Below are 15,186 nucleotides of genomic sequence, written 5' to 3' on the forward strand. Positions count from 1 at the left end.
GATCGCTCAGAATGGATTCTGGTGGGGATAGGAAGAGGCGTGAAATACAACGCTAGAGGGCGTTGATGTGCTTTCATTGAAAGCATCTCTCAAATTATCAACTGCCGCAGCCCACCCTCCTTTTGCACGACCCTGCCAGAGCCATACGTTTCTATCGATGGCTCTGGACCACCAGACCCATGTAAAAATAACCTATATAAAAAACGTTTTATATGGCTCTGCTCTGGACCATAGAGTGAGCTGTGTTACAAAGCATTTTCAACAGGCGGAAACATAACCCCAAAAGACAGTTCCGTAAAGTGTATTTTTGCCCTAGCAGGGCTCTTGTCCTGTCCGTTTTCAGAAAGCGCTGTTCATAAATGCTGCTGCAGACTTTTTTCTCACAATGTGAACCAGCATGACTTTGCGTATTTACTTTATCTCCAAAGAAAAAAATAATTTAAATAAACACGTTAAACCTTTTTCAAACGCAATTGGTTAATTGACATAAACTTAAACTACAGCAATGCGTCTAGTCATGTTACAGGTTACAGGGACAGGCAAACAGCTAAATGACTGGCAAAATAAGGGTCAAAAATATATAGCCTAGCTGTCTGTACGGAATCTGACACTAGCAAACATTGGAAAGGCACAGGAAAAATATTGGCACAATCTGGCAGGGCCCCAATAATAGACAGTGATAATATACAGTCAATTTCGACAGAACACGTGAAGCTTGTGATGCTACCATTGAACTGAGGGATGTGGTCAAAGGCTGATCTCAGACTGAGGTACTGACAAGAAGGGCAGAGAAAGTACAGTAGAAAATACTAACAAGTTCTAACAGTATTCTAACAGTATTTTGGTGGTTAGTCAAGAAACAGTCTGTATTTCTACTTTCAGCTCAGTCCCAGACTGACATGGAGAGGTTGGGCTTGCAGTGGAGTGAGCAACAGATGTGTTAGGGTAAACAGATGTAGTTAAAGCATTAGTCATGAGCAGAATCTTACAGCATACACACCTGAACTTGGTCTAGGTTTTTCAGTAACATTATTTATAGGCTACATGTGCTGAATGGCTTGAGTCCAATATGCCTATATAATGTGACTTAAATGACACAAATACAACCATTAAACATGCCTATGATTAAAGAGAGCTGAATCAAATAAGGATATATTATAATTTTATTATTGAGCTTTTCCTGTTGCACAGCATTTAATTTGTGAGTCTCAATGTGTGTACACATGCAGCATAGTCAAGTGGCTTGAAAATAGATGCCTGGCAGAATGGGCAACTGAATAAACTGCACTTTTGGCACATGGACTAATTGACTGCCATCGGTGGATTTCCAAATGGTGATTATGCTGTCAAACACAAAAATAAATGACACAAGTTTACTACATCAGTAAGGTAGATGAGCAGAAAGGACAAATAGGCTAATGTGAAGGTTACTGAACTGTATATTTCAAAACAATTAACAGTCGCTTACAGCCAACATGAGTCTTGTGTAGGCTATGTAGATGTTTCCTAGCCTTGTTCACAAGCAATAATATGTTGTTGGCTGGTTAGCTGTTAGGATGATGTCAATCGGTGGCCGGAAAGATGAACGACAATTAAAAAGAGTTGACTTGGTTTATTAGAACGAGCTGGAATCATTTAACGTTAACCAGTCCAAGGCAGAGTGGTCAGATGAGTGAGGCATGGATTACAATCAGCCTTTATACCATGAAGTAGACAAGTTCAGATAGTTTCCTTACTATATTTCCTTACATGGCACAGCATGCGGTCGGCATGTTCTTGACAGCAGGAGCAGCAATTCAGTGATCTGACGTAGATGGGGCGAAATGACGTAGATAGGGCATTTTTGGGCTCCGCCCATTAAAACCTGATCTGAAAACGGAAGAGAAACTGTTCTTCGGTCTAACTCAACCCCCCATCCCTCGGCTTGAAGCAACGGCCCCGGTGGATGTAGGTGGTATTGCATTTCTTGTTAGACTTCCGGCTCTTCCGGTCGTTTTTATTCTATTAACTCCAGTCAACATTTACAAAACTATCTCCCCCAATCATTTTTGTTCAATTCTCGAACCTGGCTCATACTACTAACTTTTTCATAGAATATTTTTTCCTGATTTTTGCTAAGATTGAAACCAATCCGAAATGGGTAAACTAGCACCCCATGTATTTGCTTACGTCAATAAAAGTTGCCTGCAAATGTGCTCGCGGATACTAACAGGGCACGAGCACAAAAGTTCACATTGACCGATTGTCGATTTACCTGGAGCTGAAAGAAATGGCTTGAGTTGCCTGCCCTGTTGTAGCAAGTTTAGCAAATGGTTGTCACACGAAATGTTGTTAATATAGTTTATTCCCGTTATTTTAAAATAGATTAGATTTTTCGTAAAAACGTTCATGACATGATGGCAAATATTATATTATGTTAAGCGTGAGCATAGATTGTTGACATGTCTATCTGGAGCAAAGACGAATATTAATAGTACTTTAACTGATAACCACAATAGGAAATGATATATATATATTTAAATAATATTAGTCTTGCCTTCAGAAGCTTTTGTTAAACACACTCATTATTCTTTTTTTGATCGTGTCAAAGCCAGACTGCTTTTGTGGGACAATGAAGGTCCTCAGTGACTATGTTTCACCCCCACTTATATCTGATGGAAACGTCTTGTATATAGTTCTGTTAATATGCCCCTTTCAAAGGCACGTTCAATAAAGTAGATTATATTTTAGACACACTTCTCAATTTATTACATTATTACCAAGTCTTGTTAGATCACGTTATATCCATTAACGTTTGGGTTAGGGTTAGTTGAACATATAAAACACAAGCCACATTTCTACACTGATGTTAAATTGAAGGCAGTGTGATTTTCGTGTCATTTCGTTTGAATATAAAGTTGACAGTAAGCTATGGTAAGTCTGCATTATGGAAGATTTCTGTTACAAAAATAACTATTAAGCTTTCTTTGCCTGGCGAGAACAACGACGGAGCTAAGTGTTCATGTTAACAGTTTATTTAATCCGATACAATGCGTTGGAAATCATACTCAAATCACGAAGAAAAAAAAACAACATATGTGATGAGTTCCATCTAGAATAGCCTATATTTAGCCCTATAGCCTATTTCTAAAAAACAAGTGAAAGGAATACTATACAGTGACAGCATACATGACAGCATACATTCCCGTAAAGTTTGCATAATGTCTCTGATTCTTATCGGACTTGTACCCCATTCTGCCACTGCAATGCCTTTAGCTCACACGCTCGCAACCATATAAATCTATGCTCGCGACTGGTTGTCGCAAAGTATGACGTGTACAGCTTGTTGCAAGTGTGCACGAGGTCTCGGAGCTAGGGGAAAAAAGAGCCACTGTTTAAAGCTAGACCGGAAGAGTCGGAAGTGGAAAGATGGCGCGGTCCAGTTTTGTACTCTCGCTTACCTCACTGCGCCACTGAGCACTTTTCATAGAAATGAATGGGGACGCCATCTTGGAAGACAAAAGTTGCTTCCTCTAGTTATATTAACTCTATGGTCTAACTCCACATTTCAGTGTGACAAAGTTTTAGCGCTTTGCACATGCTTTCAGGAACTCATTTCACATGTATATAATGTACTTAGAAGCAAAACATGGAATTTACTTTACAGGATCTTTAATTGTCGCATAGGCTTAAATCCCAGAGATGCAAGAAGAAATCAAATATATATTTTACTATTAATGACAAAATAGTAACGCACAGTCACCTGGACAAGTCACTTTAATCTGATTACTGGTTTGGAAATAGTAACGCGTTAGATTACTCATTACTGAAAAAAGTGGTCAGATTACAGTAACGCGTTACCGGCATCACTGTACCTGACAGCATCTTAACTCATTGAAGCCTTTTCCAGCATAGTTTCTCCTCACTGACTTCAGTCAGTCTGGACAAGTGAGACCCTGGGAGTGCCACAACATGACCTCTTGACCTGAAAAGGAGAGAAGCCTCTCTCTCACAGACATTCTGCGTATCAGTAATATAGCTCTTCCAGCTGTGGGTCATACAGAAGTTCTCTCAGGTGGTGACAGCTGGGACAGCTTGGCCCCAGACATCAGTGCTTTGTTTTGTATTGTGGATATGCAGGTGACTCTTCAGATGGTCATTTGTTTTACTTGAATAGTCACAGTGTGGGCAGCTGTAGGGCTTCTCTCCTGTGTGGATTCTGCTGTGCTTCTTCAATTCCCTAGAGGTAGAGAAGCAGTTATTGCAGCAGTCACAGAAAAGGCTTCTCTCCAGTGTGTTTCCTTGTGAGGTGAACTCTGAAAGTGCATGCTTGTCTGAAGGATTGACATCAGAGGTCACAGCTGTAGGGCTTCTCTTCAGTTTGGATCCTGCTGTGAGCTGTCAATTGGCCAGATTGTCTAAAGGTTTCACCACAGAGGTCACAGCTGTAGGGCTTCTCTTCAGTTTGGATCCTGCTGTGAGCTGTCAATTGGCCAGATTGTCTAAAGGATTCACCACAGAGGTCACAGGTGTAGGGCTTCTCTCCGGTGTGGATTCTGTGGTGAACTGTGAATTCCCTTCTCCGTCTAAAGGTTTTATCACAGAGGTCACAGCTGTATGGCTCCAGTATGGGTCCAGCTGTTAAATCTTAAACTGCCAGCCTAGCTAAAGGTTTGACCACAAAGGTCACAGCTGTAGGGCTTCTCTCTGGTGTGGATCCTGCTGTGAACTGTCAATTGGCAGGAGTGGCTAAAGGTTTTAGCACAGAGGTCACAGTTGTAGGGCTTCTCTCCTGTGTGGATCCTGCTGTAAGCTATTAAATGGTCAGTCTTTCTGAAGGTGTTACCATAGAGGTCACAGCTGTAGGGTTCTATGTACAGTGTGGCTCCTGCTGTGAACTGTCAAATTGCCAGAGTTGCGAAAGGTTTGACCACAGAGGTCACAGCTGTAGGGCTTCTCTCCTGTGTGGATCCTGCTGTGAACAGTCAATTGGCCAGATTGTCTAAAGGTTTTACCACAGAGGTCACAGCTGTAGGGCTTCTCTCCTGTGTGGATTCTGCGGTGAGCTGTGAATTCCCCTCTCTGTCTAAAGGTTTTATCACAGAGGTCACAGCTGTAGGGCTTCTCCCCAGTGTGGGTCCTGCTGTGAAGAGTGAGAGTACCTGCCCGGCTAAAGGTTTTATCACAGAGGTCACAGCTGTAGGGCTTCTCTCCTGTGTGGATCCTGCTGTGAAGAGTGAGAGTATTTGCCTGTCTAAAGGTTTTACCACAGAGGTCACAGCTGTAGGGCTTCTCTCCTGTGTGGATTCTGCGGTGAACTGTCAATTGGCCAGAATGGCTAAAGGTTTTACCACAGAGATCACAGCTGCAAGGTTTTTCTCCAGAGTGGATGTACATGTGGCGTTTCATCTTGCTGTTTGTTGTACAACTATAGCCACATAGGTCACAGTTGTAGGGCTTCTCTCCAGTGTGGATCCTGCAGTGATCTTTCAAACCGCCAGCATGGCTAAAGGTTTTACCACAGAGGTCACAGCTGTAAGGTTTTTCTTCGGCGTGGATATACATGTGGCTTTTCAGACTGCCGTTTGTTGTACAACTATAGCCACAGAGGTCACAGCTGTACGGCTTCTCTCCAGTGTGGATCTTGCTGTGCTCCTTCAATCCACCAGAGGTAGAGAATAATGTATTACAACAGTCACAGTAATAGGGCTTCTCTCCGGTGTGGATCCTGCTGTGAACTGTTAAGTGGCTCGAGTGGCTAAAGGTTTTACCACAGAGGTCACAGCTGTAAGGCTTTTCTCCGGAGTGGATATACATGTGGCTTTTCAGATTGCTGTTTGTTGTACAACTATAGCCACAGAGGTGACAGTTGTAGGGCTTGTCTCCAGTGTGGATCCTGCTGTGAACTGTTAATTGGCTAGAGTGGCTAAAGGTTTTACCACAGAGGTCACAGCTGTAAGGCTTTTCTCCGGAGTGGATATGCATGTGGCGTTTCAGACTGCCGTTTGTTGTAAAACTACAGCCACAGAGCTCACAGTTGTAGAGCTTGTCTCCAGTGTGGATCATCACGTGCTGCTTGAGGCTACTGGATGAGGAAAGGCTCTTCCCACAGGTGTCACACTGATGTGTCTCCATAACTCAGGTCTCTCTTTGTTTTCTGTCTGGTCTCTCTGGGTCCTGTCTGGTATCTAGCCTCTGGAAGCTTACATTTGGTCATTTAGCAGACGCTCTTATCCAGAGCTTGTTTCTCTCTGGTTGAGTCTCTCTGGAGCCTTAAGATGTCCTCTCTGTCTCGTCTCCGCCCACGATCAAGTATGATTGGCCAATAGGAGATCTGGAAGAAACAGTTCCAAGTGAATACGAACTCAAGCTTTCACATAAAAAGGAAATCTTTTGTCTGTCCTAATGTCTACTCTGCATATGTAATGTTGATCATTTGGTGAGAAAAGTGTGTGATTTAGGTTTATTATTTCTGGAGAAACACGCAATACAATGTGATTACACTCTAAGCATTACTTGCAAATGAACAATAACATGACATTGTATTGCAACTGCTAAGGTTCAGATCAAATAATGATAATAGTACAAAATAATACAATAAAACTACACTGTTCTTAAGTAGATGACACACACACACACATGTTTTGTAGAAGATAACTGTTATGTAAATCAACAATTCCCTCTGGAATAATTATCAAAACATGTCAAATTGTCCTCCCCACTGTAGAATACAACAACGTGGTGATCTCAAAAGTTTAGAGTCAAAACTAAGTAAAAAGTCACAAATTCGGGACACAACGGTGTCAATAGCAACGCATTAAATGCTAACTTTGGTAGCTGTCAGATTTGCAACTTTGAATTTAAAATACATCAGGACTCTAAAAGAATGTTAAAACCTGAGGCACACTGTTAACTGTACGTACCTCTGGCATGAGAAACAAGTGTAGATTGAGCGATAGGGCACATATCCATCAGCCCAGATGATGGATAGAAAACTCAGTCACCGCATCTGGAATGTTTGGCCAGGTGGTATTCCATCAACGTAAATTAAGGAAAATCCAGATTTATTTCGATAAATCGAGCTCATTTCAGAGAGGTATCCGTTCCATTGCCGTGGTTTATTGGTTTCCCAGCGCAGTGACTACTAGGGTAACTTGTATCACATAGGCTGCTCAGTGGCAGGCTAACTGTTGAGCTCAGGCTGAGCTGTATTTAGCTGTGTTACAAATAACTTTTAACTGACGGAAACAGAATCCCCAAAAGAAAGTTCCTCAAGTGTCTTTTTGCGCTGGCAAATTGTTTTTTGGAATGCATTTGCAGACATCGGATTTTAATAGCGGCTCCCGGACGCCCGCAAATGCTGTACAATCTCCCGCAAATCGGGGATTTTGTATTTCGAGCGAGCGAGAGACTGTCCATTGTTCATTTCTGGTAGAGATAGGTGCATATCGCCCGTCCTGATTGCGTCTGGGTGGAAGGGGGGGTGGGTAGGTGCAGGTTGAGGGCATAGATATATGGTCAGGGCTGGACTGGGACAAAAAATCGTGGCCCAGACGGCCCACGCCCACCGTGACTGGTCAGACACATTCCCTGCAGACAGTCCTTAAAATATGCGTGCATTCTATAATATGAGTTGCTTAGTGTTCTGCGTTCATGTGATAGTTTAGGATCCTTCCAGTATGGTAGGATGGTGTATGGTGTATGGTATTAAAAAATATATACATAGGCCTATTGATATTTGATATTGTATTGTTATTATTACTATTTTGCTTAATATAGGCTTAGCAACTTTTAAAACAGTTTACTGTTCATTTTAATTATTGTAAGATTCATATGTTGTCGCTTTTGACAGAAGTGTCTACTAAATACAATACAGAAACACACACACAGCCTCCATCCCTTCCTGAGTCCCTGTTAATTTGCACTCCTTACCACGTCGTCAACTAGGCTACTCTTTCTTCCATCTTTTTCTCACTCACTCCCATGGCCCTGTCATGGTCACTCTCCTCTTCCTCGGCTTCTTCCCTGACCCTGTCAGTATATTGTTTCTGCCTCTCTGAGCAAGCTACCTCTCCTCCTTCCTCTACAGGTAATGCTGATTTTGAATCAGCTAAAGCCCCCCCCCCCCCCCCAAACATGTTCGATTTCGAGAGAAACAGAGAAGGGGGCGGAGAGGAAGGTTGGGTCTCTGACAGTTCTAAGTGCGAAGATGTTGATGTCCCGGGCCTAAACAGACCCATCAATCCTATTATAGCCCGGGAACGGACAAAGAACAAATGCATAGAATGACTGGTATTTTAGACCACTGTCATTCACTCTCATCTCTCCAAACAAAGTCATCCAAGTCCACAGAAATTAGACCGCTTTAGTCTTCAGGACCTTGGCGGAACTTACTCCAGGGGGCAAAACCTGGGAGTCAGGTGGCTGAGCGGTGAGGGAATTGGGCTAGTAATCCGAAGGTTGCCAGTTCGATTCCCGGTCATGCCAACTGACGTTGTGTCCTTGGGCAAGGCACTTCACCCTACTTGCCTCAGGGGGAATGTCCCTGTACTTACTGTAAGTCGCTCTGGATAAGAGCGTCTGCTAAATGACTAAATGTAAATGTAACCCTTGTGTTATCTTTGGATCATTGTGACCCCCCCCCCACGTGTTGCGCCAACTTTACCTCATACAAAAATAAAGTGAAGCATTTTCTTTTAACCGTCGGGCTGTCTCGCACCACACCCCCCACAGCGCGAAGGTTAAAAAAATGCTTTTATTTGTTTTTGTATTGGGTAAAGTTGTCGCAGCCAACTTGCCATTGTGACCCGAAGGCAGCACAAGGGTTAAACTGACATTTACCAACTCTGACCCGAGTTGAACACTGGATTTTGGTGTTTCAACAACCATTGACACTTTCCTGTTGTATGACTATGTTTAGCCTGTGTTCTGCACCTCTCTTTCACCAACCGTCTCTGGAGGATGTTGTCCCTCAATGAATAGCTCCTACCAAGGTTTCTTCCATTTTTTCTCCTCTAATACGTTTTTCCAAACGCATCAGTCTTGGCTCTGCTACCAGCCTCCACCAACCGCACCAGACTTGGCTCTGCTACCAGCCTCCACCAAACCGCATTAGGCTTAGCTCAGCTACCAGCCTCCACCAAACTGCATCAGGCTTGGCTCTGCTACCAGCCTCCTCCACCTCAATAAAAACATATCATTTATTCAATCGCTGGTGTGTTACTGAACTCATGATTGAACTCATTTATTGAATGCATTTGTCGTGCATCATGCTACAAAACTTGGTTTCCAGTAACACCTCTTCCCAAGGTTGAGCTTTTGGTTTTATATAGGGGAAATTATGGGCAGTATGGAGGGAGCCCATTTGTATACTTCTGAAAATGTATTCTGGCCAAACAACCCAAGCAATATCCCTTGATATAATGGAAGAGAGGTAAACTGGTTAGGATACTTTGTTGGTCTACATGAGCCAGCTTTAACCATGCTTGGCACACTTGTTTATAACTCACGAGAAAATGTTCAGAAATGTAATTACTTTAAGTTGATTGTTTGAAAAAAACAATGATTATACGGAAGTTGAGCAAGTGTGTGGGCCAAAGAAAGGGCTTTGATGGATTTCATCAAGTATCAGCAATCAAGTCTCAGCTGATTGCTGATTGATAAGCAGCTGTGTGAGTGGGTGCTGCACAAACACGCGTGAACAGGTCAGCAGTATAAAAACAGCAGCCTCAGCTCAGAGCAAGTATGAGCTGTCTGGCCAGTCAAGCTATTTACAATTCAGCCCAACATAATTTGCAGACACCACACAGATAAGAATGGGTGAGTAGTCATTTTGTCAAATGTTTGGTTTGCCTTTGCTTAAGATGAAACAACTTGATGTCTTCATATGATTCCTAGCATTTTAAGGGCTTTGAACAGTGTAACCACGTCAAGGAACTGATTTGAAGTCTTGTTGTATTCCAGCCGAGAAGAATGTTCTGATCGTGTATGCCCACCAGAGTGCTGGTTCATTCAATGCCGCAGCTAAAGATGTGGCTGTTGAGGTTCTGACTGCACAGGGCTGCAAGGTAGAGGTGTCTGACCTCTACAGTATGAAGTTCACAGCTGTTGCCACTGCAGAGGATATCACGGGTGAGGCAAAAGTCTTAACTGCTTGATGGAGACTAAGCGGACCTAGCTTGTTGGAAGCTATACTCGGCTTCTTGGTGCTTTCCTTGACATTAGTTTCTCCTTCATCCAGGAGAGGTGAAGGACTCTACGCACTTCTCTTATGCAGAAGAAACCAAACTAGCCTGGCAGGAGGGCCGGCTCTCTAATGACATCATGGCAGAGCACCGCAAACTCACCAAAGCGGACATCATCATCTTCCAGGTTGTTGCATTACAAACACCATTTCTGTCTTATGGTGTTGGTTGTTTTTCACCCTAATTTGGTGATTTGACTTGCTGTATCCTCAGTTCCCCATGTACTGGTTTTCTGTTCCTGCCATCATGAAGGGATGGATTGACCGTGTGCTTACTTTGGGCTATGCCTTTACCCCAGAGAAGAGGTACACCCAGGGTATCTTCAAGGTAGTAACTGTGTTTTGTTTTCAAACCTGTTTCCCATGGTCCATCTGATTCCAGAGATTAAGGATGTCAACTTTCTACAAGCTAGTCTAAAATGATGCATACGACTCTTCCCCTTTCCCAGGAGAAGAAAGCCATGCTATCCTTCACCACTGGCTCTCAGGAGTCAATGTTCTCTTCCAACGGCATCAATGGAGACATGAATGTAACCCTGTGGCCTCTACAGGTGGGAGTTGCTGAGCCTTATGCCTTTTTGCTTTGAGATTTGGAAGACTTACTGATGCATGTACTTATTGTCTCCCTGTGTAGAATGGGATCCTTCACTACTGTGGCTTTCAAGTTCTGGCTCCTCAGATTTTCTGGGCTCCATCTGGTATCACCTCTGAAGCCCGCACCACAATGCTGGAGCTCTGGCGAACCAGGCTTCAGGGGCTGCAAGGAGAAACTCCGCTGTCCTTTGTACCTTCGGATAGTTTTGACGGGGAGCATGGCTTCCAGCTTAAACCAGAGCTTCAGCTGAAGCATGCACACCAAGAGTTTGGCTTGACGGTCGGAACCCATCTGGGGAAACCCCTCCCTCCCAACAACCAGATCAAGGCTGGGGTTTGAGTCCTAAAATAAAACGTGTCAAATCTATCCAGGCTCATGTGCTTCATTTGCATTATACCTACAAATGTGAACTGTTGCCATGGAATGTTCTTTCTAGACATGCAGTTTTTGCATGCTAGTTCTGTTAGTGATCAAGAACCTGATGTGGCTTCAGATTCCATTCTCTAAGAGGATGGATCCTGGACAGGCCTACTCCAATAAAGGGAAGGAAACTGGTTATACATGTACGTAACCTCATTGTGGTAAACAACTTGATTACATGTTACTGGGGAGAATTGCTCTTCCTGAGGTTATCCACAAGGACTAGAAATCCCTCTGACCACCAGCTGCCTTCATGACCCCTTCCCCCTTCCTGCCAAACTTCGTAAGGAACTCCCTATTGGCTCACCCATGGTACATATTAATGAATCTTTCATAACTGGCCAAGTCCCTGACGATTTTAAACCATTTAAGCCCTTATTTAAAAACCAACGGCATCCCGGGTCTCTGGGCAAGTACAGGCCGATTTCAAACCTGGCTTTTTCCGCAAAGATTCTGGAAAAAGTTGTGGTACAACAGCTCACTGAACACCTTTCCTCAAATCACTTGTAGGAACCCCTCCAGTCTGGATTTCATCCTCAAGGTAGTCAATGAACCATTAGCCTCTGACGCAGGCGCTATCTCTCCTGGTTCTCCTGGACCAAGTGCAGCATTTGACACTGGATCAAATTCTCCTGGAACGTATTGAGAACCATGTTGGGATCTCTGGTACCACACTCCAGTAATTTAGATTGTATCACAGATCACAATTTGTCCACTAAGACGGCCGCTCATCCAGGAGCTCCATTGTAAAATACGGAGTACCGCAGGGTTCTGTCCTAGGCCCTCTGCTAATATCTCTACATGCTGCCTCTAGGGGACATAATTAGAAGCTCCGGAGTACATTTCCACTGCTTTGCAGATGACACCCAGCTATACATGTCCCTAAAGCCTGGAGAAATACCGCTCTGGAAACATGTTTTTCTGGGATAAGAACTTGGATGTGAAGGATTAATAAATATTGTGTGTCTATTCCAATATGTAATGATAGTATTCAATGACACAAATCTGTGTTCTAGAAAGAGTGGTCTGGAGTCTCAGAGGTCCAATAATATCAGCTTTAATGCAGCAGTTGGAAATCAACAAGTTGTCTAAGTTTCCCTACCCGCAACAGAGTTTGGGCTGGTTCACGAAGTCCAACTGGCTATCTGTCCCTCCCCAGCATATATTTATACAGTGCAATTGAAACACAAGTATCAAAAAATGGTTGAGCTTGTTCCCTCGTGCATCAGGGAGTTGTTCTTGCTTGTCATGTTGCGACAACTTTACCTCATACAAAAATAAAGTGAAGCATTTTCTTTTAACCGTCGGGTTGTCTCACACCCCCCACAGCGCGAAGGTTAATAGAAAATGCTTTTATTTGTTTTTGTATTGGGTAAAGTTGTCGCAGCCAACTCGCCATTGTGACCCGAAGGCAGCACAAGGGTTAAACTGACATTTACCAACTCTGACCCGAGTTGAACACTGGATTTTGGTGTTTCAACAACCATTGACACTTTCCTGTTGTATGACTATGTTTAGCCTGTGTTCTGCACCTCTCTTTCACCAACCGTCTCTGGAGGATGTTATCCCTCAATGAATAGCTCCTACCAAGGTTTCTTCCATTTTTTCTCCTCTAATGAGTTTTTCCAACCGCATCAGTCTTGGCTCTGCTACCAGCCTCCACCAAACTGCATCAGGCTTACCTCAGCTACCAGCCTCCTCCACCTCAATAAAAACATATCATTTATTCAATCGCTGGTGTGTTACTGAACTCATGATTGAACTCATTTATTGAATGCATTTGTCGTGCATCATGCTACAAAACTTGGTTTCCAGTAACACCTCTTCCCAAGGTTGAGCTTTTGGTTTTATATAGGGGAAATTATGGGCAGTATGGAGGGAGCCCATTTGTATACTTCTGAAAATGTATTCTGGCCAAACAACCCAAGCAATATCCCTTGATATAATGGAAGAGAGGTAAACTGGTTAGGATACTTTGTTGGTCTACATGAGCCAGCTTTAACCATGCTTGGCACACTTGTTTATAACTCACGAGAAAATGTTCAGAAATGTAATTACTTTAAGTTGATTGTTTGAAAAAAACAATGATTATACGGAAGTTGAGCAAGTGTGTGGGCCAAAGAAAGGGCTTTGATGGATTTCATCAAGTATCAGCAATCAAGTCTCAGCTGATTGCTGATTGATAAGCAGCTGTGTGAGTGGGTGCTGCACAAACACGCGTGAACAGGTCAGCAGTATAAAAACAGCAGCCTCAGCTCAGAGCAAGTATGAGCTGTCTGGCCAGTCAAGCTATTTACAATTCAGCCCAACATAATTTGCAGACACCACACAGATAAGAATGGGTGAGTAGTCATTTTGTCAAATGTTTGGTTTGCCTTTGCTTAAGATGAAACAACTTGATGTCTTCATATGATTCCTAGCATTTTAAGGGCTTTGAACAGTGTAACCACGTCAAGGAACTGATTTGAAGTCTTGTTGTATTCCAGCCGAGAAGAATGTTCTGATCGTGTATGCCCACCAGAGTGCTGGTTCATTCAATGCCGCAGCTAAAGATGTGGCTGTTGAGGTTCTGACTGCACAGGGCTGCAAGGTAGAGGTGTCTGACCTCTACAGTATGAAGTTCACAGCTGTTGCCACTGCAGAGGATATCACGGGTGAGGCAAAAGTCTTAACTGCTTGATGGAGACTAAGCGGACCTAGCTTGTTGGAAGCTATACTCGGCTTCTTGGTGCTTTCCTTGACATTAGTTTCTCCTTCATCCAGGAGAGGTGAAGGACTCTACGCACTTCTCTTATGCAGAAGAAACCAAACTAGCCTGGCAGGAGGGCCGGCTCTCTAATGACATCATGGCAGAGCACCGCAAACTCACCAAAGCGGACATCATCATCTTCCAGGTTGTTGCATTACAAACACCATTTCTGTCTTATGGTGTTGGTTGTTTTTCACCCTAATTTGGTGATTTGACTTGCTGTATCCTCAGTTCCCCATGTACTGGTTTTCTGTTCCTGCCATCATGAAGGGATGGATTGACCGTGTGCTTACTTTGGGCTATGCCTTTACCCCAGAGAAGAGGTACACCCAGGGTATCTTCAAGGTAGTAACTGTGTTTTGTTTTCAAACCTGTTTCCCATGGTCCATCTGATTCCAGAGATTAAGGATGTCAACTTTCTACAAGCTAGTCTAAAATGATGCATACGACTCTTCCCCTTTCCCAGGAGAAGAAAGCCATGCTATCCTTCACCACTGGCTCTCAGGAGTCAATGTTCTCTTCCAACGGCATCAATGGAGACATGAATGTAACCCTGTGGCCTCTACAGGTGGGAGTTGCTGAGCCTTATGCCTTTTTGCTTTGAGATTTGGAAGACTTACTGATGCATGTACTTATTGTCTCCCTGTGTAGAATGGGATCCTTCACTACTGTGGCTTTCAAGTTCTGGCTCCTCAGATTTTCTGGGCTCCATCTGGTATCACCTCTGAAGCCCGCACCACAATGCTGGAGCTCTGGCGAACCAGGCTTCAGGGGCTGCAAGGAGAAACTCCGCTGTCCTTTGTACCTTCGGATAGTTTTGACGGGGAGCATGGCTTCCAGCTTAAACCAGAGCTTCAGCTGAAGCATGCACACCAAGAGTTTGGCTTGACGGTCGGAACCCATCTGGGGAAACCCCTCCCTCCCAACAACCAGATCAAGGCTGGGGTTTGAGTCCTAAAATAAAACGTGTCAAATCTATCCAGGCTCATGTGCTTCATTTGCATTATACCTACAAATGTGAACTGTTGCCATGGAATGTTCTTTCTAGACATGCAGTTTTTGCATGCTAGTTCTGTTAGTGATCAAGAACCTGATGTGGCTTCAGATTCCATTCTCTAAGAGGATGGATCCTGGACAGGCCTACTCCAATAAAGGGAAGGAAACTGGTTATACATGTACGTAACCTCATTGTGGTAAACA

The 15,186-nt window shown here is 43.6% G+C and overlaps 3 protein-coding genes across 3 annotated transcripts; 2 read left to right on the plus strand and 1 right to left on the minus strand.

Annotated features, from left to right (window-relative positions):
• Positions 1–3,774: 3,774 nt before the first annotated feature.
• LOC134016715 (zinc finger protein 271-like) lies at positions 3,775–7,217 on the minus strand. Its single transcript, XM_062456038.1, has 2 exons — positions 6,903–7,217; positions 3,775–6,313 (listed from the first exon to the last, which is right to left on the minus strand). Exon 2 carries the CDS (start codon positions 6,112–6,114, stop codon positions 4,834–4,836), a length of 1,281 nt encoding a protein of 426 aa, XP_062312022.1. The 5' UTR covers positions 6,115–6,313; positions 6,903–7,217; the 3' UTR covers positions 3,775–4,833.
• A 2,428-nt stretch (positions 7,218–9,645) lies between these two features.
• LOC134016726 (NAD(P)H dehydrogenase [quinone] 1-like) lies at positions 9,646–11,183 on the plus strand. The gene is made up of 6 exons (XM_062456048.1): positions 9,646–9,798; positions 9,943–10,110; positions 10,220–10,350; positions 10,437–10,550; positions 10,672–10,773; positions 10,857–11,183. Exons 1-6 carry the CDS (start codon positions 9,795–9,797, stop codon positions 11,154–11,156), a joined length of 819 nt encoding a protein of 272 aa, XP_062312032.1. The 5' UTR covers positions 9,646–9,794; the 3' UTR covers positions 11,157–11,183.
• A 2,243-nt stretch (positions 11,184–13,426) lies between these two features.
• Positions 13,427–14,964, plus strand: LOC134016739 (NAD(P)H dehydrogenase [quinone] 1-like). The gene is made up of 6 exons (XM_062456054.1): positions 13,427–13,579; positions 13,724–13,891; positions 14,001–14,131; positions 14,218–14,331; positions 14,453–14,554; positions 14,638–14,964. Exons 1-6 carry the CDS (start codon positions 13,576–13,578, stop codon positions 14,935–14,937), a joined length of 819 nt encoding a protein of 272 aa, XP_062312038.1. The 5' UTR covers positions 13,427–13,575; the 3' UTR covers positions 14,938–14,964.
• The last annotated feature ends 222 nt before the right edge of the window (positions 14,965–15,186 follow it).

Source organism: Osmerus eperlanus, chromosome 3, assembly GCF_963692335.1.
Source record: "Osmerus eperlanus chromosome 3, fOsmEpe2.1, whole genome shotgun sequence".
Classification (NCBI taxonomy): Eukaryota; Metazoa; Chordata; class Actinopteri; order Osmeriformes; family Osmeridae; genus Osmerus; species Osmerus eperlanus.

What these genes read in the sequence shown, in the direction of transcription:
- LOC134016739 (XM_062456054.1), top strand. An exon ending in CACTGCAGAGGATATCACGG is followed by an intron (nt 13,892 to 14,000) that starts GTGAGGCAAAAG and finishes TCCTTCATCCAG; the next exon opens with GAGAGGTGAAGGACTCTACG. An exon ending in CGGACATCATCATCTTCCAG is followed by an intron (nt 14,132 to 14,217) that starts GTTGTTGCATTA and finishes CTGTATCCTCAG; the next exon opens with TTCCCCATGTACTGGTTTTC.
- LOC134016715 (XM_062456038.1), bottom strand. Translation starts at nt 6,114, where the DNA reads ATGGAGACACATCAGTGTGACACCTGTGGGAAGAGCCTTTCCTCATCC.
- LOC134016726 (XM_062456048.1), top strand. An exon ending in CACTGCAGAGGATATCACGG is followed by an intron (nt 10,111 to 10,219) that starts GTGAGGCAAAAG and finishes TCCTTCATCCAG; the next exon opens with GAGAGGTGAAGGACTCTACG. An exon ending in TAACCCTGTGGCCTCTACAG is followed by an intron (nt 10,774 to 10,856) that starts GTGGGAGTTGCT and finishes CTCCCTGTGTAG; the next exon opens with AATGGGATCCTTCACTACTG.